This window comes from Astatotilapia calliptera, chromosome 16 (assembly GCF_964374335.1).
Source record: "Astatotilapia calliptera chromosome 16, fAstCal68.1, whole genome shotgun sequence".
In the NCBI taxonomy this organism is placed as follows: Eukaryota; Metazoa; Chordata; class Actinopteri; order Cichliformes; family Cichlidae; genus Astatotilapia; species Astatotilapia calliptera.
In genome coordinates, this window is record NC_137437.1 from 11,551,876 (window position 1) to 11,574,776 (window position 22,901).

The 22,901-nt window shown below is 40.3% G+C and overlaps 1 protein-coding gene across 3 annotated transcripts in view; it reads right to left on the minus strand.

Moving 5' to 3' along the window:
* Positions 1-11,598: 11,598 nt before the first annotated feature.
* Positions 11,599-22,901, minus strand: part of satb2 (SATB homeobox 2) — a 49,863-nt gene continuing 38,560 nt past the window's right edge. For 2 of the 3 annotated variants that reach the window (XM_080290451.1, XM_026145443.2), the window contains exons 13-14: positions 14,157-14,360; positions 11,599-14,059 (exon numbers count right to left, since the gene is read on the minus strand). In XM_080290451.1, the coding sequence (XP_080146577.1) occupies positions 13,565-14,059; positions 14,157-14,360 (699 nt within the window). In that variant the 3' untranslated portion in view covers positions 11,599-13,564. The remainder of the gene's footprint in view (positions 14,060-14,156; positions 14,361-22,901) is intronic. The other variant, XM_026145442.2, reaches the window with a different exon arrangement.

The window sequence follows — 22,901 nt, forward strand, 5'->3', positions numbered from 1 at the left end:
AACAAGGTTCTAGTGATGTTTTGATGATTCTGATCACTTTCGCCCAGGCAGGCAAAAGATTTTTTCTCTTGCAGGGTTGATGGGGATATTTTAGGTTTTTTATTTTTCCAACAGAAGTGGGAAATGCATGTGTCAATAGATTTAAACCAGTTGTCTGTGCGGGCAATTGGAAACACTGAAAACAGGTAATTACGTTATGGAAGTATCTTCATTTTAACTGTGGATATACGGCTGATAAGGAAAGTGGAAGGTTTGTACAGGGCTTAAGGTCATCTTTAACCTTTTAAAGTAGTGGGGTGTAGTTAAGAATAAATCATTCTGACAGCTTGGGTGAAATATTTATTCCTAAATATATTATATTTCCAGTTGTAAGAGACTGTGGAGTATTTTGAGATGCAGAATCCGAATCCCTGTCAGAGAGTGCAGGGATAGTCCATTTTTCCAGTTCATGGTGTAGTCTGAGATTTTGGAAAAGTTGTTATTGATATTGACAGTTTCCTGAAGGGAATTATGTGGATCTTTTAAGGATGACAAAATATCATCTGCATACAAACTGACTTTATGTTCAATGTCTGTGACACAAATTCCTTTGATTTTATTGCTTTTCCTTATTTTTATAGCAAGTGGGTCAATGAAAGAGCAAATAGACGGGGGAGAGTCTCTATGAGGTATACCATGTTTTTATCCATCCGAGTTTGGACAGTCAATATCTCTCATCAAGTATTGTTTGTTTGTTTTCCTCAAGTTGTTTCCTGCAGTTGTTTGGTTCTGTCTGAACCAAAATTCAATAAGTTTGGTTCATTATCCACGCTATTTATATATTATGTATTTAATTTACTTAGTTGTATACTTTTCTCTGGTTTGGAGTATACTGAAGGAGTGCTAGATTTGCTCTTAGTCACTGAAACTAATACTGTATGGTGTACAGTCTAATTGATTTTTGTTTGGTATTCAAGGTCAAGCCTTGAGATTCTGAGTACGACGTATCAGCAGTTGTTGGTTGAATTCTTTCAGCAGCACTTACATTTCACACATCTACCTTCATGAAGAACATGAGGTGGTGGCGGGAAGTGGGAGATGTGGGCATGTGTGCTTCGATTGCTGCTCCTCGACCAAGATGGAGGGATAGACACATTTCGTTCTATAATTCGTTGATCCACTGACTTTTTAACCCAGCACCTTCACAGTCAAAGTGTGAAAATTTTCCACAAATTAACATCCCACAAAAATAATATCTGCAAATCCATCAACCCCAGCTGTGCTTTGCCATTTCTGTTAATCAGTGAAGATTAGCGTGCTACCAGCTGCCAGTATGGCAGTGGATCCATGTAATGCTTTATTGCTATATGCACTTCTCTTCACTTCTGTCCTCTCATTTTATTATAGCACATTGCAGAGAAATCCAGTGCATCCATGTGTTGTTTGTTTCTGTGTGTGCATTAACTACAGCACTGCTCTGTCAGCTGTGTAACTATTTCAGCTGGAGCCCAGCTTGTGGTGATGAATATTGAATACACTGTGTTCCCATGTTAGTGTCTGCGTTTCTAAAATATGTGATAATTCAGGAAGGAAAATTTGTGCAAGTCACATGCTGATCCTGATTTTAATTTATAGACCCAGACTTATTATTTATGTTAACAACAGTAAATATTTAAATCATCCTATTTTTGTTCTGATTGAATAGATGGAAAGCAAACATGGAGGGAGCGAATGTTCCTCCAATCTACAGAATGTTCGTTTGGGTGTATTAAGATAAAACAAACAGAGAGAATAAGTGACAGTGTCCATTCAAGCAGGACATACTACTCAATAGACGACTGATACAGTTAATGCCTAATGAGAATTCACCACTAACATTTGCAAATGATAAAAAGAATAGTTACTAACTGACAGCATGATGCAACTCACAGTGTTTTAGGAGACATTGGGTGGCCGCAGGTGAGAAGGTAGAGCAGCATAGGAAGCACTTCTGCATAGAAATAGTGTTTGTATGAATGAATGAGGCATGTTGTATAAAGAGCTTTGAGTGCTGTTGGATGACACGATATATCCTAAATATATTAATCACCCCCTGGAGGCTGAACGCAGCACAGGTCATCACCTCCTTCCCTCTGTGTTAGTAGACCGGCTATTATCCAAACTAATACAATCAAAGAACCTCTAAATATAATTATAGCATTAAGTTGTATGAGTGTTACCTGATGTGTGTGTAGTTGTTGAGGCCTGTAAAATAGTGTGAAATTTGGGGAGTTGTTGTCTTCACCCATATTTTGCATAGTGTGACTCAGACTCACTTTATTCATGTCACATCCATTCATGCTGTGTCATTTCAGCCCAGTAAAACAGCTGCATGTGAAGTTAGCTAACTCTGAGTTAATTGTTAACTTCAGTTAAATGAAATGACCACACCAGCTACTGAAGGGAACTCGAGCTTCCAGTGCTGCTATCTGTGCTCAAAATGATCACGGGAAAATGTAGTTTGAATGTATTCATTGTTTCTGTAACCCATTAGCTTTGTTGTTGACATGAGTAAAGGAGATATGCACTGACAGGTAACTACAGTGGCACTCACCATTATATTCCATAGACAAGCCACTGTATCTATATATTAGTATAGTATTCACCCCCTTTCTTCATATGTGTTACATGTTTTTAATATAACTTGAGTAGGTAAAACAGTTTTAAATTTAGGATTTCATTTATTAAGAGAAAAAACCAAACCCATGTGAGCCTGTGTAAAAAAAGTAACTACTTCCTTTTATTTGTATTCGGCCATTTTAGGTTTGGACTCTGTGGGAATAATCCCTTTTTGAGCCAGCCTCAAGTAGCTGTTTGTGCTACTGCAAGTTTTTCTGGGGGGCAAATCAAAGCTTCCCTAATTTTCAGTCCTGGAGGCTGAGGTTACACTTTGTTTGAGATTGAACAGCTTCTGAGGCAAGAGATCTGCAAATGAGAAACCACCTGAAACTGCTGGGGATGCCTGCATGAACATGTCAAAGCTCTTTAGTTAAATGCATAAAGTTTGCTTCCCAAGAGAAGTTTACGCTAATGAAGGAATGAAATAATAGTAACTGGAGCAGCCTTTACCAGAAGAAATTTCAACTTTAATGGGAAGACAGAAGATCATGGAAACCCCAGGAAAATATTGGCCTTCAGCTGCTTTGGCCACAACTGGGGAAAAGGAAAGAGCTCCGAGAGCCAAAAGCTGATGAAGGTTCTAAAAGTGTTGAACTTGTCCAGAATCAGCTTTCCTTCAGCTAAAAACTCCCATAAAAACACTGGTGATGAATCATCTGCCTGCAACAGTGCATCTTTGTGCAATAACCAGACTGCAATAAAAACGAGCATGTGACTGCGATTAGTGATCAGTGCTGACTGAATTGGGTTTGATAGGTGAGAAGCTACAGATGACAGTGTGAAGATATAATATATCTGCCAGGCCTGGAAATATAAATAAATACATTCATCTATACATGTAATCACTGACATATATATTTTATGTGCTGGAGTATCTTTAAAAAATTTAATATAGTCAAAAGACTAAGGTGATTACACATAAAGGCAAATATTTAAAGCTCCCTTTTAAACTAATTTTTGATAACCATGGCTCATAAAAGTCATAAATCCAGTATCTCATATTATTAGAATATTTCTAAAGAGTGATTAAAAAAAGGATTTAGATATACCCAGCTTATGAAAAGTATATTCTTTTATGCACTCAGAATTACTGCATTGGCTCCATGAAGGTGATGAGCTTGTGTCACTGCTGAGGCGTTACTCAGGCTTAGGTTGTGTTGATAGCGACCTGCAGCTCATCTGTGTTTTTGGGTCTGGTGTTTCTCATCTTCCTCATGACATTACCCCACAGAACCTTTGTGGAGTTCAGGCCAGGTGAATTTGCTGGCCAATCAAGCACAGTAATACCATGGTTAGCAAAGCATTTAGTAGTAGTTCAGGCGCTGTGGGCAGGTGCTAAATCCTGCTGGACCAAGAAATGGACATGAAGCTTGTCGTCAGATCCTGGTGACTTTGGACCAAAAGCAGCAGAAGCAGCTGATGACATGGCATCCTAAATCAGACTGTGGAAACTTCCTCCGTCCTTTTTGCTTCTTGGATGCTGATTTCTAAATGAAATGCAACATTTTCTTTCTTTGAAAAGAGGACTTTGGCTTGAGTTTTTTCATTTCACATGAATACAGAATACACAAAATTTACCTTTTTGAATTAAATTCAACAAGTAACTCAACAGCTCACTATGTCCACTTTACTGTTCCCATCACTGCCTCATTTTAGTAGTTGTTTCATATGCTCTGTCAGGAAGCATGAGTGGCAGCTGAGATGAAGGCTGATACCTGGGGACGGCCTGAGGCTGCACTGCCCTGCACACACCTGCTTCCCCTTACCCAGCATGCCAGACCTCTGACCCACCCAGCCTCAGAGCCTGAGTCGTGCCTGGGGGAGAGGTGGAGGGTATCGGGGATGAGAGAGCTGATCTGAACTTCTATGCCTGATCTTCTACCTGAAGAGAACAAGCGAGTCTACTGCTGTGGGAAACACTCGCAGCAGCTCCTCTTTAACAAACTCATATCTTATATCCTATGAATGGCGGGCACACTCTTGCCCCATCCTCTAAAAAAATTTTTTGCATTTATATTTCAAGAGAAATAGATTTTCTCCCAGATTTGTGATACATACATGGGTGACTAACCTAAGTTTTGACATTTCATGCTTTCCTAGTTTTGCTTCTTGCCAGGTAGCCTGCTTTTTTAGAAGAACCCTTTATTGTGGTTATTGGTGCAAAAGAGTATATTTTGAACACAACCTTGATCTTTTTCTAAGCGTACCTGAGTAGTTTTACTCATACGAAACTAAGTGGAAAACTCATCCTGCAGACTTGTGGATCAAACTACAGTAGGTTATAACTCCACTACCTCACCTACTTTTGCATAGAAGAGTTTGCTCAGGGATCTTTAGGCCAGTGACAAAAGCAGAGTGCTGCAGGGGCGACTTTCTGTAGCTGTGGTTGATGCTGTTGTTGTAAGGCAGCTCTGAAGTTAGCCGGACCCTAGTCCTCTAACAAAAAGTTAGATTGTTTCACAGACAACATACAAAATTTAGATTCTTAATTTTGATAATAAACGTTTTTGATACTTGTTTACATGTTTTTAAAAAGCTGAATAATCTCTGCAAACACTACTTTTAAACCACTAATTTTATTTTGTAAAACAACCTGAAAACAGCCAAATAAGTCCTTTTTATTTTATATTTGAGAATCCTTGCTGGGTGAAACATGTGGTTCTCACAAATATGCATGTTGATATCTATTATTTTAGGCAAAGCTGATCAGTGAGAATCCAAAGACATGCGTGTTCAGTTAACTGGTGATTCCACATTGGCTGAGAGTGTTTGGATGTCTGTATCCTGGTTCTGCCAAAGGCTTCTTCTTTTTAAAGGCGAGTTTTTCCTTCCCACTGTCGCCAAATGCTTGGGGTTGTGTGATTGGTGGGATTTCTTTCAAATATTGTGGGGTCTTTACTTTACAATATGGAGATTCTTGAGTTGATTGTTGTTGTGAAGTGGCACTATATAAAAAACTGAATTGACTGGTGATCCGTTTCAAACACAACCATAGAATCATTCCAAACAATCCCAAACTCCATATCATTGCTGACTTTGGGAGGTTTAATGATAGATTAAAAAATTAAAAGTTTCCAGTTTAAGATGGGATTCCTTACAGTACAGTTAAACCGCATCCTTCACAAGCGTGTACTACCTTAAAAAAAGGACGTACTGCCTCCATGTACTCAGAGGAAAGTGAGTTTTCAAGTTTCCCTTGAATTGTAATCACAAATACAGCAGTTTTATAAATTAATGCTTTAAACATGTTATTTTCCCAGCTGATGCTTCAAACTAATATTGTCTTCATTATGGCATAGCTGCTGCTGCTGTGGTGGAACAATCCTCGCTCTATGTGTATCCAGTACTTTGGTTTAAAGTGTTTAAGTAAATCCTTTGATGAATGAAATTATTACATTTGCCCTCATCTATATTTTATGCCCCAGTCCAGATTAGTTATTCCAGGGTTTCAAGAAGTGCTGAGTGCAATTTATTTTTAATCACAGCAGCTGTTAGCCTTCTCATATTGAAGATGTTGCCTGACAAAGACCCAGATTGTAAGAGACAAACGTGACCCTACGCGACCTGCTTCATTTTTAATTCAAACAGCATTCAGCATCTTACTGACAAAATAGCCATGTTTGAGTTTTTGTCTGCGCCTCATGCCAAATAAATCCCCTCTCTCAAACACACATCCAATCAAACAAACACAACTGTGGTTTCCAGTCGTCCTCGCTCTGTCCCAAAGCAACATCTGAAAGTATTCTGATCAGCTCGAAATGTCACAAGCCATATATTCAGCAAGAATACGATGAAAGGCTCAGCCCTGACAAGCAGTTGTTAATCTCACCGTAACATTTGGCTAATTGAATGTCTGCTGTTGTTTATTGTTTGTTTCCATGTTGCCCCTCAAGTGACTACCACCGCTGCCTTCTGTTTCTTCAGTGCATTAGTACTGATCTACAGTGTTGCCACGCCACAAACCCAGCAGCTGCCCCAATCCTCTCTGCAGCGCTACGTCAAAGCTCCCAGAGGAGATTGTTCCATGTAAAATCACATTACCCCCCTGTCTTATTCAGTTGTGTGCAGTTTGCTGTCATGGATCAAAAAACACGCTGACAAAATATTTAATAGCAGCGTGTCACAAGAAAAGCTCTTTTCCTGAGATTCTGTGGTGTGTAACAGCTGAAGGGACAGCCAGGTATGACCCACACGTGCTCTCTGAGTGTATCCATGCACTTCTGCTGAGCGCAGCGGGAGGCCACAGGTGTGGGAGCCTATTCGGCAGAGAAACTCCTCTCAGATGCTGCAATGTGGGTAATAATAGTTAGCAGCAACAGCTGTGCCCTGTCTCCCGCCTTCACCTCTAATGCTCTCTAATCATCCCTCTATCAGGCCTAATATCCCACAGTGGTGCCCTCACAGCTGTCTGAGGGACTCTGGGTATCGAGACACCTGTCAATCTCTCTCTCCCCCTAATATGCAAAAACACACAAACAGTCAGACGCCGCAAACAAAAATATCTCATCTAAGAAAAATTCAGCGACCACTGGATTGCACACTTGTGAAAAGCAAGCACCAGGGGTTTGAGTTAGGCATTGCTCGAGTCCTAATAATACTTACTTATCTTACACTGGCAGCCCAGTTTATCCTCTGAAGCTAGCTTGTCTCTCTCCTTTTAAGGCAGCTTTCTTTTGACTGTCCCTCAGAAACAGAAGGTTTGGACAGGAGGTGAGTATGGGTGGGGCACAGCTGAATTTATGTCATTTAAATTTCATGTAAATTTTGTTACACGTGTACAAAGTAAAATGTGACATTTAATGAAATCTGGTCGAATGAAATACGTTCAATTTGCACCAAGACAATGATTAATTATTTGAAGCATTGCTTCATGTTTATGAGGGAAAAGAATCTTGATGCTATATAAATGAAATCATTAAAATTTGATCATTTTGATAATGTTATCTTGTAGAGAAAAGTAAGTAGAAACTACTAACACATTAGGCCTGGAAGTGTCAAATGTTTTTAAAATGGGAGGTCAAATGATCATCCCCCGTTTCCCCAGAGGCTTCCCAGGAGTCATCACCGTGCAGATGCATAGCTCCTATTAGCCATAAGCACACAGACTGCAGCTAGCATCTCAGAGAACCACAGACCTGTGGGTGGTCTCGCCGCGTACGTCGCTGTCTGTCTGCGACTCTGTTCCAGCCGAGCAGAGCTGACTCTCTTCCAACTTCTGACAGCCCCGCTCTTTAACACAGGAGGCTGATAAAACTGCAGCGACACCCCACAGGCTCTCGAGGAGCTTTATGATACTACATATGTGCAAGAGAGGATTTGGGCCTACTGCCGCCTGCTCCGCTCCATCACAAATCCTGGCTCCTAATGACTACCAGCTCTTTAGGACCTGAGGCAGGGGGGTTAAAGCCCACCAATTGAGCGAATAATGAGTTGAATTAGGAGATTTAAGGACGAGGTGGAAGGAGAAGGGAACGGGTGGTGCTGAATGAAAACCAGAGGTGCTTACCGCAAAGCAGAGGAAGCAGTCAGACCGTGTGTTGGATTAGAACGGATGGGTACAGCAGCGGTGAGACGCGCCTGCTTCCCCAAACGCCCTGACAAACACATTTTGAGATGTAATCTCCATTTTAGCACTTACCACGAGAAGAAAGAGGAGACGCAGGCCACAAATACTATTACTGGAATAAATGTCATCACTGAGATGAAATAACGTGGCGGAATACAGCATTTCCATTCAGATTAAGTTGCTGTCCCTTTAAAAGCCGTATTTTGCATAATATTTGCTGGTGCATTTTGGGCTGATGGATTTTGGAGCATTAAACGGAAACCGTGTGTCTCCGTGTTTATGCCAGGCGACAGTTTGATAAAGTTTATTTTTTTTATTCCCTAAAATATCCGCAGAGACCTCCTTACTAATACAATTCTGAGTCCAGGTTTGCTCGAAGAAGAATTGACAGGTTTGAATAACATTACCTTTCAGATCGCACCGTTGGCCACTTATTAGCTTTATCTCGCATAATGTCCTGTTTTATTTAGTTTGAGTCTGATTAGTTTAAATGAAATCTCAGAACTTTGACTAGAAGGGAATGCCTTGTCAGAGCATATTTGCTTAAATTTCCTTAAACATCCATACAGCCTTTAGTAATGGTGCTTTTAAAAGTGTATTGTTTCACTATATAAACACAGGAAGCTGCATTGTCATCCACAATTTCCAGTAAATTCCACCCAAAACAGCCTCTTGGGTTGTATTTTTTTCCCCAGTCTTGGTTTTCTTTGATTGTGAACATGAACAAATGAAGCAATATTTGGTTCCTGTGGCCACACAGTTGACTCGGCCCAGCCTGCTCCCCCACCATCCTCCCTCAAGCCAAGCCCTCTTCAAGTTTATATACAATGCACAACATTGTTCAAAAGACAAAGCGCTGCAAAATGGTCTTTGAAGCCTTTGAACATCATCAAACGAGTCGTTGCAAAGTTAACTTGAGCAGCTAAACATAAACGAGTGAGTCATGCTGAAATAAAGAAATAGATGACAGGTTTCTATCTGATGGCTAATGGTCATACCAGCTTCAACAGTCAAAGGCAAACTTGAACAAAGTATCAGTGAATTCTCACATTTATGAGGCAGCTTCTTCAGATCTGTCAGAACTGTCAGCCTCCTGCAGCATAGACCAGGAAAAAAGGACAGACGGGCTATTTTAAGGGGAGAGCGCAGAGACATCGGTGTACCTCAGCAGGTATAATTATCCTACAGAGGCAGAGTCACAGCGTGAGCTGATTGTCCTCACTCTGAGAAGACAAGCTGAGTGGAAACGCTTCTGCAAGGAGACCTCGGCCCTCCAGCTCATCATCAACACTTAGGCTCCATTGTTTACTGAAGGATCCAACAGACCGACACACACACACACACACGCATGCAGACACACATACACACGCAGACACACACACACACAGACACACAGATTTGACCCAACCCCTGCTTGCAGGTTAAACACTAAGATTGTTATGCCCTGTCACACCTCATCAGACTTAAAACTCGTTAGTGAGGCAATTTAAAGAAAATGTGCATGTATGGGTGTGTGTGTGTGTTTTCTGCTGCTATAGCTGATTGTCCTTAGGTTGCCTGACAAATGAGCTATTTTATTTTACTCATTTCTTCAAGTCAGTATTCAGGATGCCACACGGTTCCTGATTAATCAACTGCTGGTGTGAAAGCCTGTCGTGTTTGTAATGCTGCCAGTCTGAAGTCGCCTGAAGCATCTTAATGTTACAGATACACACAAAATTACAATCAATATGCCATAATAAGACACCTCAGTGTTTCTTTTTTATGTGCATTTGATGATACTAATTAGTTCATGTTAAACTTGGAAAATCTCCAAACCTACCTACAAATTATTAATAATCTATTAATCATAATTTTCTTTTACAAGACTACTCGCAAATTTTTTCCTTTACTTAGTACAAAAGTTTTCTTTCAAGCTTAAGAACTTTCTATACTTTTTTCCTTGACTGATGTTGACTGATTTTACATTATTTTATTTTATAGACAAGTCAAACAAATTCAACTAATGAAATGAACAAAATGTGCTGTAGGCGTCACTTCTTAAAAACTCCTTGGTGGATATTTGGGGGTTTTTTTTTGTTTATTTCATTTTTTTTATGATGACAAATGCTTTCCAAAGCAAAGCAAATAATTTAGATTTACATAAAAACAAAAACTTTTGGGATTATCGGGACCATTGTTGTTTTGTGTTACAGCTGCTAGAGTCATGCAATGGAAAACAGTGCTATGAGACTGCAGCATGACCAAAACGACTGCATCTGTGTGCGATAAACTTGCAATCTTGTTGCCTTTGAAATGGTTACTTTGAAGCCACAGACCAGGTCTTAGGCCACTCACAATAAGTTGACATCTTCAAAGCAACTTTGGTGTAAAATGGCAATAAGGTGGAGTCGGTCTGCTATATCTCTCCCCATGCAGTTGCAGTGGGTGAATTTGACATTATTATTACTATCTATTTTAAAAAAAGTTACATTCACCCGTGCAGACAGCCTCAGATTGATTGCAACAAGCAGGCAATCTCTCTCCTTTTTTAAATTATATAAAAGTCTATTAAAGAGCCGTTAAGGATAGCTAACAAGATGGCAGAGAGGACAACCTTTTTGTGTGTGACCTAATTTACATTATTTTGTGCCTTTCAGCTGCTGGACAATGCTCCTCCAAGAGAAATGAATGAGCTCGATGCTGGTCATGTTGTGGAGGGACCATTATGATCTTGTTGTGTAACACAGCAAAATCAATATAAGAGAAATATAATAATAATATTAATAACATAAATATGCACAAGACTACACTAAACCATATAATCTACACATACAGCTAATTACAAATATGTATTTGTTTTACGCTAATACAAATATATTCCACTGATTTCCTCCAAAGTTAATCCTGTAATGTGAATAAAAAGTACATTTTTGAAGTAAAGTTACACCAATGGTGGCAGCAAAATTTTTATAATATGAATGGTCATTACATTTGATAAGTTGATAATAACCAAAATAATATTTGTGCCAGTTTAACTGAACCTAGAGAGATTCATTAATTCTACTGCTTCTTGTACATTTCTTTTTCAAACAATCTCATAAAAGAGCAAGGGAAGTAATAATATTGGCAGTGGTCATGTTCACAGGACAGGCTCAGTTTGTTTTTATGTCAGCTTCCAGCAGCTCTAATCGTGTGGCACAGCAGAGAGAAAAAATGCGAGCTGAGAGTGCTGGCAGCCTTTCTGTCTAAATTATTGTCACTCTCTCTGGCTTATTAGAAAAACCAGCCCCAGAGGCTTTACACAGACCTTTAATTGATTGGTCTAGCAAAAGGTTTAGCCCAGTGACAATCTGTGTGTCTTTATGCTCTGGGGTGTTTGAGAGGATGTATAAAATAGAAGTAAAAACAGACACTTTTTGAATTCACAAGTTTTAATTCACTTCAACACTGAACTGAACTAAGATTTCATCAGAACTGCATTTGAGTCTAACCCTGATTCCTGTCATACAGAAAAGCACAACATAATGATATAGAGTGATTGACGTAAAAATTAAAAAGGCAGGTCGTCTTTCTGAGTGTAGCAGCCAATCGGGATAGTCAAACGAGACACTATCCATGCTCAGATATTGTTTCCAACATACTATTTACTTACACATCTGCAAGAGACACCAAACAAAGAAAGAAAAAGAAAAAGATATTTGCTTTCTTTTTAAATAGTTTTGTGACTGAATTTGCTTTTCACAATAAAATGAACCGATTCCACTGAGTTGTCTTAAGGAAAAAAAAAATCTCCAAACTGGCTCAAACAATTAAAGTCACTCAGCAAAATAAAAGTATATCAACAACAATTTATCCCATGTCGGGTATTTACAGACATTAAAAGTGGAGAACAGAGTCAAACCTGCCACATTTCTTTAATGGCTCATAAAAGTAGATTGTCATCAACTGCAGAAAAAAGCACATTTTTACTTTCTTCTTTTTCCAGCAAATTTTCTATTTATGTGAAAAAGAACTATAAAAAAACCCAAAGAAAACTGGCATAATACGACTTGACAGGGCTTTTTTTTTTTCACCCAATAACACTCAGTAACTGCTTCTTTTATTTTCTTTCGCTCTCTCCGCTCCTCTTCTTCCTCTTCTTCCTCTTCTTGTAGGGCAGGGCACTCTTAATGTCTCTTGTTATCCAAACAACCGCCCAGTTCTGCAAACCAATATTTAAAACCATGGAAATAAAAACTAAAAATAGCACGCAATGACAGCATCTCTAACCATAATAACAACAATAATAACAATAATGATAATAATAATCATGGATAAAGATAGCAATAAATAGGGTTGGTGAAGTTTAAGTGCGGGTAGGTGTGGTGAAACACAAGACTGTGGGCACCAATTAGAGAGAGGAGAGGAGGCGGGAGGGAGAGAGTGAGATGGAGAGGAAGAGTGGAAGGGGTGGACTACCACATAGAGAAAGACTGATTGTTTGCTGCTCTGTCTCTTCTTTCCTAACATTTTTTCCCTCTTGCACACGAATGTGAGGGTCCCTCCACGCCACATCCTCTTCGCTGTCCTCCTGCCAAACTGTCCACTGCTCCTCTCCACACTCAGTTTTAAACAGTTTGTCTTTTGCAGCTTTGAGCGGCGAGACAGATGGATGGGAGAAGGGGGACGAGAATACAGCACATCCACTAAATATCAGGGTCCTTGTGATCAGTAAGTGCTAGATTGGACTATTCTGGAGTGTGACTGTGAGGCAGAGGCAGGGAGTATGTGTGTGTGTGTATGTCGGCCTTTACCACAATGAAATAAAGCTTGAAGATGCACAGAGAGTGCTGTGTACCTGCGGTCTCAGGCAGGCAAAAGTATTAGCAACATCAGCGTGTGTCCTGAGGATTTCGTCGTTTTTGTCGAGGACCCAGCCCACCAATTAAGTTCTATATGACTGTGCTCTGTCTTTAAAGAGGAGGAGCGTGGCTTTCCTGGCTGATTAGGATAAATTGGTGCGATTGTTTCGAGGTCAGAGTAGAAAAAGTATTTCCTACGAATGAAAATCTGGGGTGACTTATTTAAACGTTCCTCGGGGGAGTATTCTTTCACATTTATACAACTACTGCCGTATCACAGCACACCAATAACCTGTTTTCTTCTACTGAGGTAATTTCACTCTACAAATCTGCGTTTGGTACTGTACACAGTCTGTCTGATCATTTCAGATGTACAGTGTTTCAGCCCAATGCTGTCTTGGTTAATGTGCCTGGGTAGACGTTAACCTTCCTTTGCTGCCACCCTCCATAATTTCTTGAGTAATTCCTCACTTCCTATCACAGAACATACGTTTCTCGTGCTTCTCTCTTTATCTCTGTCCTCTCTGTTCGTCAGTCTCTACCTCTGGTAGTCAGCCTGCTCTCGAGGACTGGATGAGGAGCTCCCGGGTGCAAGAGGTCCACTAAGCCTGCCTTGCCCCTTGTCCTTGCAATCCTCCTGAGCCGCATTGGACCCTAAAGACAACTGGCTGGAGTTGGAGCTGGAGGATGTCGGAGGCTGGTTCAGCCCCCCACTGCTCCCACTGTTCCCCTCAGTGGGCTGGTAGATCTCCTCAGCCCCATCCTCGCTCGACTCTGGGTCCTCTGAGCCCGAAAGCAACTCCTCTTCCCTGTACTCGCTGACATCAACCCCTCCAGTGGCGGCAGCACCCTCGCCCAGGTCTTTGAGGCGGCCGTGGTGCTTGACGTGATACCGCTGGTTCTGGAAGAACTTAATGATGGTGTGTTTGGGTAGGTCAAGCTGTGCGGACAAAGTATGAATAGCCTCCTGGTCTGGGTACAGGCCAACATCCTGGATGAAGCTCTGCAGGATACCCAGGGCCTCTAGAGAAATCTAGAATACACACAGCCAAGTGTCAAAAACTAGATAAAGAAATGAACAAACCCACATAACAAAATGCAGAATGGGAAAACACGATAACCATCGGTACCTTGGTGCGCGATCGGGGCTTCTTGTTGCTTCCAGCACCGCCAACAGCGCCAGATGCAACACCTGTAGGTCCTCCACCCATATTCTGTGACCTCTCTTCATTCGCTGGGGCAGACAATGGTTCTTCACGCATTGGAGACAGGTGATGCTCCTTCATGGGGCCTGGGGGTGGCCTGTGAAGTGCCTGGCGAGAAAGGCAAAAGAGCTGATTAATGGGGCACAGTGACCCCTGATCAAGACTGCAGCCAGGAGCGAGAGTGCACACTATTTGATCTAAATGTATATAAATGTGTTGTATGAGCATTTATGTGACCGTGGGTTTTTGCACTTTATGCCTCACATTTGATCAGAAATACAGTTTTGCACCTGATAAGTGTTATATTCAGTTTACAAAACCCTGTATGTTACATAACATCTTATAAATCATCCAGTATACCGCCCTCCACCTGCAGTACACAGTAGCCAGGGCTGCAAGGTGAACACAGGGTGAGAACAAGTGCTCACAGTGTCATGGTCTATTAAGCTGCTCCAAGGCTGGCATTCAAACACCAATGCATCCTGGTTACCTTTGACCTAATGTGTGTAAGATTAGCTCTAGTAAAACGCCAACCACCTGTTTGCCAGGAAGTCTCTTATTTACAAACTTATGAGACCCAATCACTATTTAACCAGCAAATTCAAAGCCTCAGAGGGGCAGAGGGTAGAGGGGGAATGAGGACAAAGGAGTCATCATCTGCAATTGGTGCTTAGATAAGGTCAGCAGAAAGCAGCTATTGTTGTAGTTTGATAGTAGAGGACAGGAAACACAAGGAGGAAAACTTGTGAGAGTAAATGAACAAAAACACAACAGAAGAACATATAAGGTACCAAAAACCAGCAGATAGAGATAGAGCAGAATCAAAACAATTAACTTCATTAGACTGTAACTGACACTCTATTAAACGGACACACCAACAGAACTGCTGTTACTTGATAACATAGGGAATTGGTATCATCACCATATTTATGAACAAAAGAGCTCCAGAATCGAGAAACTGAAAAACTTCATGTTATCTTTTACTTGATTAGACTTGTATTTATAACAAGTATTCAATAATTAATCAATATTTCATATACAATATACGCTGGCTCTCTTTTAGAACTTCTCTTTTAATAAAGGGGTAAACAGGAGTTTAAAAAAGCATATTCATTGTAAACTACTTCAGCACATTAACTTAGTCACTGTAAGATCAAAGTACATTAGCACTGCTTTTGTGCTCATTTGATCATAGAGGCTATTTTTAGGAGTATTTCATACACATCATGCTAAAAACAAATTTTTCCTTGTTATAGTTACTCGTCAGGAGAAGCCTCCAGACTGGCTGGCTGGTTATTGATCTGTTCTTAAATCTGATCTGGTTGATTTTTACTTTCATATAAAATGAAGACATTGTGTCAAACGCAGCCTGATGAACCAAAACTTAGTTTAAGAAAAACAAAAACAAAACTTCTACTATTGCTGCTTGAACAGCTGGTGCAAGTGTACCTGGGTTTTTATCAACTCAGATTATTCAGTAATCCAGGTTATGACACAAAGAGCTCAAAGTTTAGCAGGATTTATGTGTACAGAGAGCTGCAATAGAAATACATAGAAAAGCGGAGCTTGTGCCGAGAGGATCCTCTGGCTGTCAGGATGGGCCTGATGGCCGTGTGACAGCACTGAGGAGGGCCGGATGAAGTGTTCGGAGGGAACGTGGGGACTTTGGTTGTTTGTCAGAAGGTAGTGGCTGTTGTGAGAGCGTTGCGGTTCTGTCCCGCCCGCTCACTTTAAGAGCAGGGAGGGGCCTCCCCACTGGAATGCCCAGCTATAAATCTGTGGCGCATTAAAATTAAAGGACCCACATAAAGATAATAGTCATTCACTTTTCTCTCCCTCTTTTCAATAATAACAGGGTATTACTTAAATAATATCGAGGGCAGGCCAGACCATGAAATTGCTCCAATTTCATTTCTGGGGCTTTATTTCTGCAGAGGGGGGGGGGGGGGGGGGCATTTACAGGAATTCTGTAGGTTTTTCCTTATTTTGCCATTTTTCAAATTGACGGTTTTAGATATTGAAGAAAAAAACAGAAGACTGTAAGAATGCGACAGACTAGCAATACAAAGTTAGAGGCAAAGACCGAAAAGAGAGGAAAAAAAAGAGTCTATCCCTGTTCTAATGAGGACCACACAGCCACAAATATCCCCCATACAAACATACTGAGACACTTAATAGCTAAATTGAGGGTAAACCATAGAGGGGATTGTGAAACCTACCACCCCAAACACACTCCCACACAGACCTTCATCATTTCAATGCTTATTTGAGCTGACGGCAGGGACTCTCGGATCAGGGGCCGCACATGCATGCATCGACAGAGGAGCCTGGACTCCTACATGTTATAACGGATATGTTTGAAAGCAGAGGCGAGCACACAGGGCTCCTTCAAAGTTCACCTCCAAATGCTTCTTATCTGTTGTCTTATTCTGCCATACTTGAAGCTTTTCTGTCTCTACCTCCTTTCCACGTCTGTACTCACTTCTAATGCTTCAGGACACTAATGAAGCGAGTCCCGGCCAACCCAACACGACTCCAAAAATTCATAGATGCCAGGAACCCCTGCTCCCACCTCCCCGTGTCCTCTACCTACACCACTCTCTAACTACTTTCTGCAAGCCCTGATTCAGTATTTAAAATAAATGTTTGTACCACACCAAATTTGATTTACCATTTATAATAAATTAGGATCCTAGTTGAATTTTGAGCAGTTCAGCATCATGATCAAACACTTTTGTTGTATATTTTTCCTAAAAACTAGTTTCGACTCGATTTGTTTTGATTGCCTTTTGCATTTTCCACTTTTTACGACTTCAGTCTAACCCTCTGTGTCTTTGCTTCTTGAGCTCCACTATTTCTCAATTAATCACTTTGTTAATCACCGTCACCATACTGGATTCTGTCATCTTACAGAATCCAGTACGGCAAACTCTGGGTGTGTGAGAAAGTAAAAAAATCATGAAACCAATTTTTGGCGAAGGTAATTAAAAGCTAAAACTGAAAAGAAAATCAAAACAGCAAGCCGTGGTCATGTGTCATAGGGGGCTGACCTACAGTCTGGGGTTAGTTACCTAGACTAACTGGGCAAGCTGGAATCGTTGTAGATCACAGGCAAAGAAGTTCTGCTAAAATGCTTTTCATTGCCCAACTACCCATCATTTTTCATTGCCATATGAAGTCCACAATAATGATTCATAAGGCAGCCACCTCTCTGGTAATGATCTGGTTAAGTTTAGGGACCAAAAGTGCTGGGTTACAGTTTGGGAAAGATCATGGTTTGGGTTTAAAACCCATATGTCTAAGGGCAGGGAAAGATCATGGTCATAACTAAATGAGGACTTGCTGTACTCTGTTAAGGTCAGGAAAAGACTGTGGTGGTCACAGGCTCAAAGAAAACAGCAGCAGTTCATACATGTAAGAAACAGAAACATATGAACATGGTCTCCAGTGGAGAACGTGACGTGTTGATACGGCATCCTGATCCTGTTTTTAGGAAAACACCCACTGTGACATCCAGAAGTCTGATGTTGTAGATATCAACTTGGCTACTATTCAGTGTCGGAAAAATTCAGTATGCAACATATGAAAAAGTACATGAAAAGGAACCAAAATGCCAAGATGCATGCATTCAGTGGTACCGAGGAGTGCAACATGAACCCGGCTTTAGTTTGCATTTTTTAAACGTGAGCAATTTAGCTGTTAACGCGACCACTGTAGCATCATTCTGAATATAGACTATTAAAAAATTGTGTTTTATGATCTGACCGAGAAACCAGCGTATACTGCATGCTCAGTAACGTGCACTGGTTTATCCTTCCGGTTTTTCTAATGGGGAACATAATTGACATATTGAACATGATACAGTATTTAAAAAAGACTTGAAATTCACAAGCGAGAGTATAAACTCACCAGAGAAGCCTTTACTCGGGTCATAGAGTATTGGAGTTGCTGTCCCATTTTCGAATGAGCAAATTTACAGAAATATTCACCAAACGTAACATGTCAGACGTGATCTCGATTATGCTACAATTATTCTTAAACGTTTACAGTTTATTTGGCCTGTTTCACCTTTAGTCCCCCTTCCCATGCAGTCCAGCTTGCCTACTTCTCACCATTAAACGTTGGAAAGGACTACATGTCACTTCAGACCAACACAATACAGCCCTGCTCTCCCAAAACCACAAGCACTGGAGCCCAGCGCCAGACCAGCTCTTCTTGTGGCATGATTCAATATTCCTGAAAAACATCCCCCCCTCTCTCTCTTTCCTTCTCACTTCTCCCCTCCCTCTCTCTGTCTTTCTCTCACTCTTCTGGCAGCGCCGTGAGTGCACTGCAGTGAAATGAAAAAGTTTTCTTTAAAAACGTAAATCAAGGCAAATCACGACGCAGAACTATGAAAGAATTATAGAACATGAAATATTCATCTTCCCCTTAATGAGCTCTGGTCCTGCAGGACCTCTAACTCTCGCTCTCTGTCTGTGTGTGTTTTGTTGTGTATGCGTGTGTGTGTGTTTGGTTGTGGGTGGGGGGGGGGTGACCACAAGAGACGGCATTAACACAGAGATAAATATGTAATGAAGGAAAAATCACTTTTCTGTTGGTTTTTTGCATGACTTCACCTTTCCTGTTAATCAGTGTGTTTTTTATTTTCCCCCTTTTCCCTCCATCTCTGTCTCTGTCTGTCTCTTTCACTCTTGCATTTAAAGAAGTGTGTGTGGTTGCGATTCATGGAGACTGGATCCGGACTAATGGAGTAGATGAGTCACTGCACATAACTTTTTTTTGGTATAATAATGTTTCTTTGATGAAAAACTGTATACACGTAATGTCACTGAGCGCTGGGGTCATGTGTGTATACACATGCACGCACTTGCATTGTCGCATCTTTTTTTCATTCAAACTGTGTGTGTGGTATTCATTCCATTTATCTGCAATTAAACAATTAACTTAATTGTGGTTTGCCAAAAAGCCCAAACTCCACCCTGCAACAGTGAGTGAGGCCACCGGGATGCACTGAAGACTGAGAGACAAACCAGGAGGAAAAGAGAGAGGCAGATATGTTGTCTGGAAGTGAAATGGATAGACTACACAAACTGAAACTGAAAAATGCTGCTTTATCATTTATCGTACAATTATTTTCATATTTTGCAGCGCTAGATCTGCATGAATGTGTGTTTGGTTGTGTTTTTTTCTATTATTAAGCCGTTTTTATTGACAGTGTTTGAAAGATTGTAACATGATTTGTGAGACTAGTTTAGTCATGAAAACTGTCGTTATAAAATTACTTGTTACTAATTACTAATGTTATGAATTAACCATCACCATGGATGGAACAGATGTGCCACTTACTAGTGGGCTACCTAGGTAGCTTTTGCTTGTTTACATTAATGGTAATAGAATCATATCTGAGCAGAAATGCTAGCTGGCTACCTCGTCAAATCCCTGATCCATGATGCTAACTTGTATAACAAAGTAAACCTGTGTAATCTGACTTGTGTATGACAAATGCTATTGATTTTCTCCATAACAGTACAGGTCATACAGGCCTAGAAATTGATTACCTGACGACCCTCAGCATCATCTGTTTACTGGGGGAAAAAGTATATTCCCTGACATGTTGGTGAGTGGGTGCCAGAGGCCACTAGCTGTTGCTGGGTGAAATCAGTGGGAGAGTGGGTGCTGCCCCAAAACTTTCTGATGTTTGTCTTTGTCGCTAACAGTTGGCTGCGGTCGCCCACAGTTAGATGACACAAACTGTTCTGCAAACGTTGTCTAACTAACCACTAATCCATCTATCCATTTTCCTCCACTTATCACGGTCGTGTGGGGGCTGGAGCTCATCCCTGGCCAGGTCGTGGAGTCAAACTCATCTGCTAGAGGCCAAAACAATCATTAAGTGATAACTGATAATAAGAGTATTTTCTCTGGAAGTTACGCAGAGGTCATTTAACTGTTTCCTTTAAGACATCTAAGCTGGATTCTATCAGTGGGGAAAAGACTTATAACTACATTTACCAAAAGCAAAACAACATGATGAAATCATTTCACATTAATTTTTATTGCATTAAATTGTTATGGAAGCTCAGTAAGATTTTAGACATAAGATGCTAGACTTTGCTTCAAAGCTCTAGTGTTATTTTTTAGCAGACATTAAATGGCATTAAGCGAAACAGAGTAAAAACAAGCAAATAGAGTCGACTATAGACCTACGCTTTATTTGTACAGTCCTTTTTTTTAATCTCTTGGCAGTTTTTTTTCCTGCTGTTAGTTGTGATCAACTCTGTGAGAGCTGATCACAACAGTTGGTGTCAGTGAACAGCAGCATGTGCTGTCCAATGGAAGTCAGAAATATAAAAGCTTACACAACTCGCTGACAGGACACATTTTGACTTTCTATAATAGGAAATTATGTCAAAGGTGGTTCTGTTTTATTTCCAGTAAGTCGTAACAGTGAGCCAGCATGCTAAGTAATTTAGCTGTCGCTTAAAACTGAGGCAGCTAAAGGAAATGCTGCTATTTTATTGTCTACACCAAAGGAAGGTATGGGTACCATTGCTTTTTACGGTCCAGAGAATCTATTGTTTCACACACTGAGAGTTTACTCATCATCAGCACTGCTCGGCTGGTGAAATCAGTTGTGTAACGGCTCTGGTGGGAACTTTCCCAGCTCTAGGAAAAATAATGCCTGGTGATGTCATTGAGGTTGTTTTGGCATTGGGTTGGGTTTGGAGATTTTTATTTATTTATTTATTTATTTTTACAGAAAACTTGTGTTACAAAATAAGGGTGTGGAGTTTAGAAAAATGGGGGGCGTTTATCAGGCAGGGAGGGTCCAATGAAGATTGATGTTTCATTAAAGACAGCATACAGTCCAGTGAACAGGCTTGACCCATAAGTCAGTTTGTATTTGTCTAGTGTCCCCATTTAGATCACTATTGTTTTAAACACCACATACCTACATCACCTCGAGACCCTCGGTTTCAATGGCTCTGCAGTACTAAATCATCGTGACAACCCAGGAATGGGCCCTGTGTTTTTCTTATCTAATGCTCATATTTTCACAATTTTTTTTGCAAAACAATTTGTCCTACTAGTAAAACAAGTGAGTTAAGAATGTGCATGATATCTTTCATAATATGGTAATGAATTCATCAATCATTTCCCCCCAAAAAGCGTTCATTTCTTTCAACAATCAGAATGCATATGATTCCCTGCATAGATCTGTGTGCAAAGACAGCTCAAAAATAGCTCTGATTCAGAACGTCAAACTCATTTTACATCGTGGGCCACAGTCACTGTACACAAATCTAACTACACATTTAATCAATGAGATATCTTAATATAAGATTTCCACATGATAAAGACATGTTTGTTGTAGTAAAGAAATCTGTCACAACACTTTGGCCTTAAATTGTATTATTATAGAAATATTATCATTACAGAAACAAATATTATTACAGAAATAATTTAATAATTTTGTGTGGTATGAAATGCCATCAGCAGGAAAAGCTGTGAAAATTGTGAAAATCCAGTTAAAAGTCTAAGATTTACGTTGTCCTTTACATTTTTCACAGTAATCCAATGGACAGATTTTGGCCCCCGGGCCTTATGTTTGACACTCCTGCCCCAGAGCTTATGTGGGAAGATTTCAGTTCTTGCAGCTTTGCTGGCCTGAAATCTCACAGTTAAGTATTGTTTGGAGGATTTCACACAGAAGTGTTCACTGTTATATTTTTTATAATTACAGCAGAGCCAGTGTAGCAAACCTGAGTCTTTGAAAGATTTAAGTGAAAACCTGGATAAAAAATTGAGGCTTTGTCTGAAGCGCAAGTCAGCCTTTGTCCTACAAGTGACTATTTATCTATTTGCATTGTTAATGAACCACAATCATTCAAAGAACAGACAGAGTTTGACCAACTCAAGTTCAAAAGTGATAGAAAATAAACTGTTAATCTACACGTCTGGAAATTTTAGAAAACATAAAAAAGTACAAAATAATTAAGATGCTGAAGATGAACTTTGACCTCCTTTTTTGGAAGCTGTGTCACATTATGATCACTTCTTTGCAAAGAACATTGACACTCAGGTTTCAGTTGAGGACTGGAGAAAGAAATGGGCAGTTTGTTATAGAATATTCAAAAATCTTTTTTTCACTCTCAAAAGATTGTGATAATAACTGCAAGTTTAAAACATAATGACATGATCTTAACTTTGATAAGTCTGGAGCATTTATGATGTTTTCTTCAAAAAAATACTTTTGTATATATTTTTCAAACATTTGCCAGACTCGTGGCATTTGACACATTCTATGAAGTGGCCCCGCTTTGACGAGACAGAAAACAGGAGCGATTTGTTTTGGGGGTTTGGAATTAAGCACCGCTGGGCTAAAGCGAGACACAATGAGTGGAGTAAGGCTTGTAACTTCTGATTCTAGTCCACCACTCCTGGGGTCTCGGCCACTGTGAGCGGTCATACATGCACACACATAAACACCTCCAGACTTGCAGCAGAAATCAATTTAGCAAAAACAATAAAGTAATTATTTATAAGGGCAGACTCTGCCAAATTAGCTGTGGGACGCACTTAACTGCTCGAGCCATGTGAGTGAGAGCTGTAGAGCCAACGCTGGGGCTGTGTCAGTCATGAAGAAATGTGATGCTCACTGAAGTT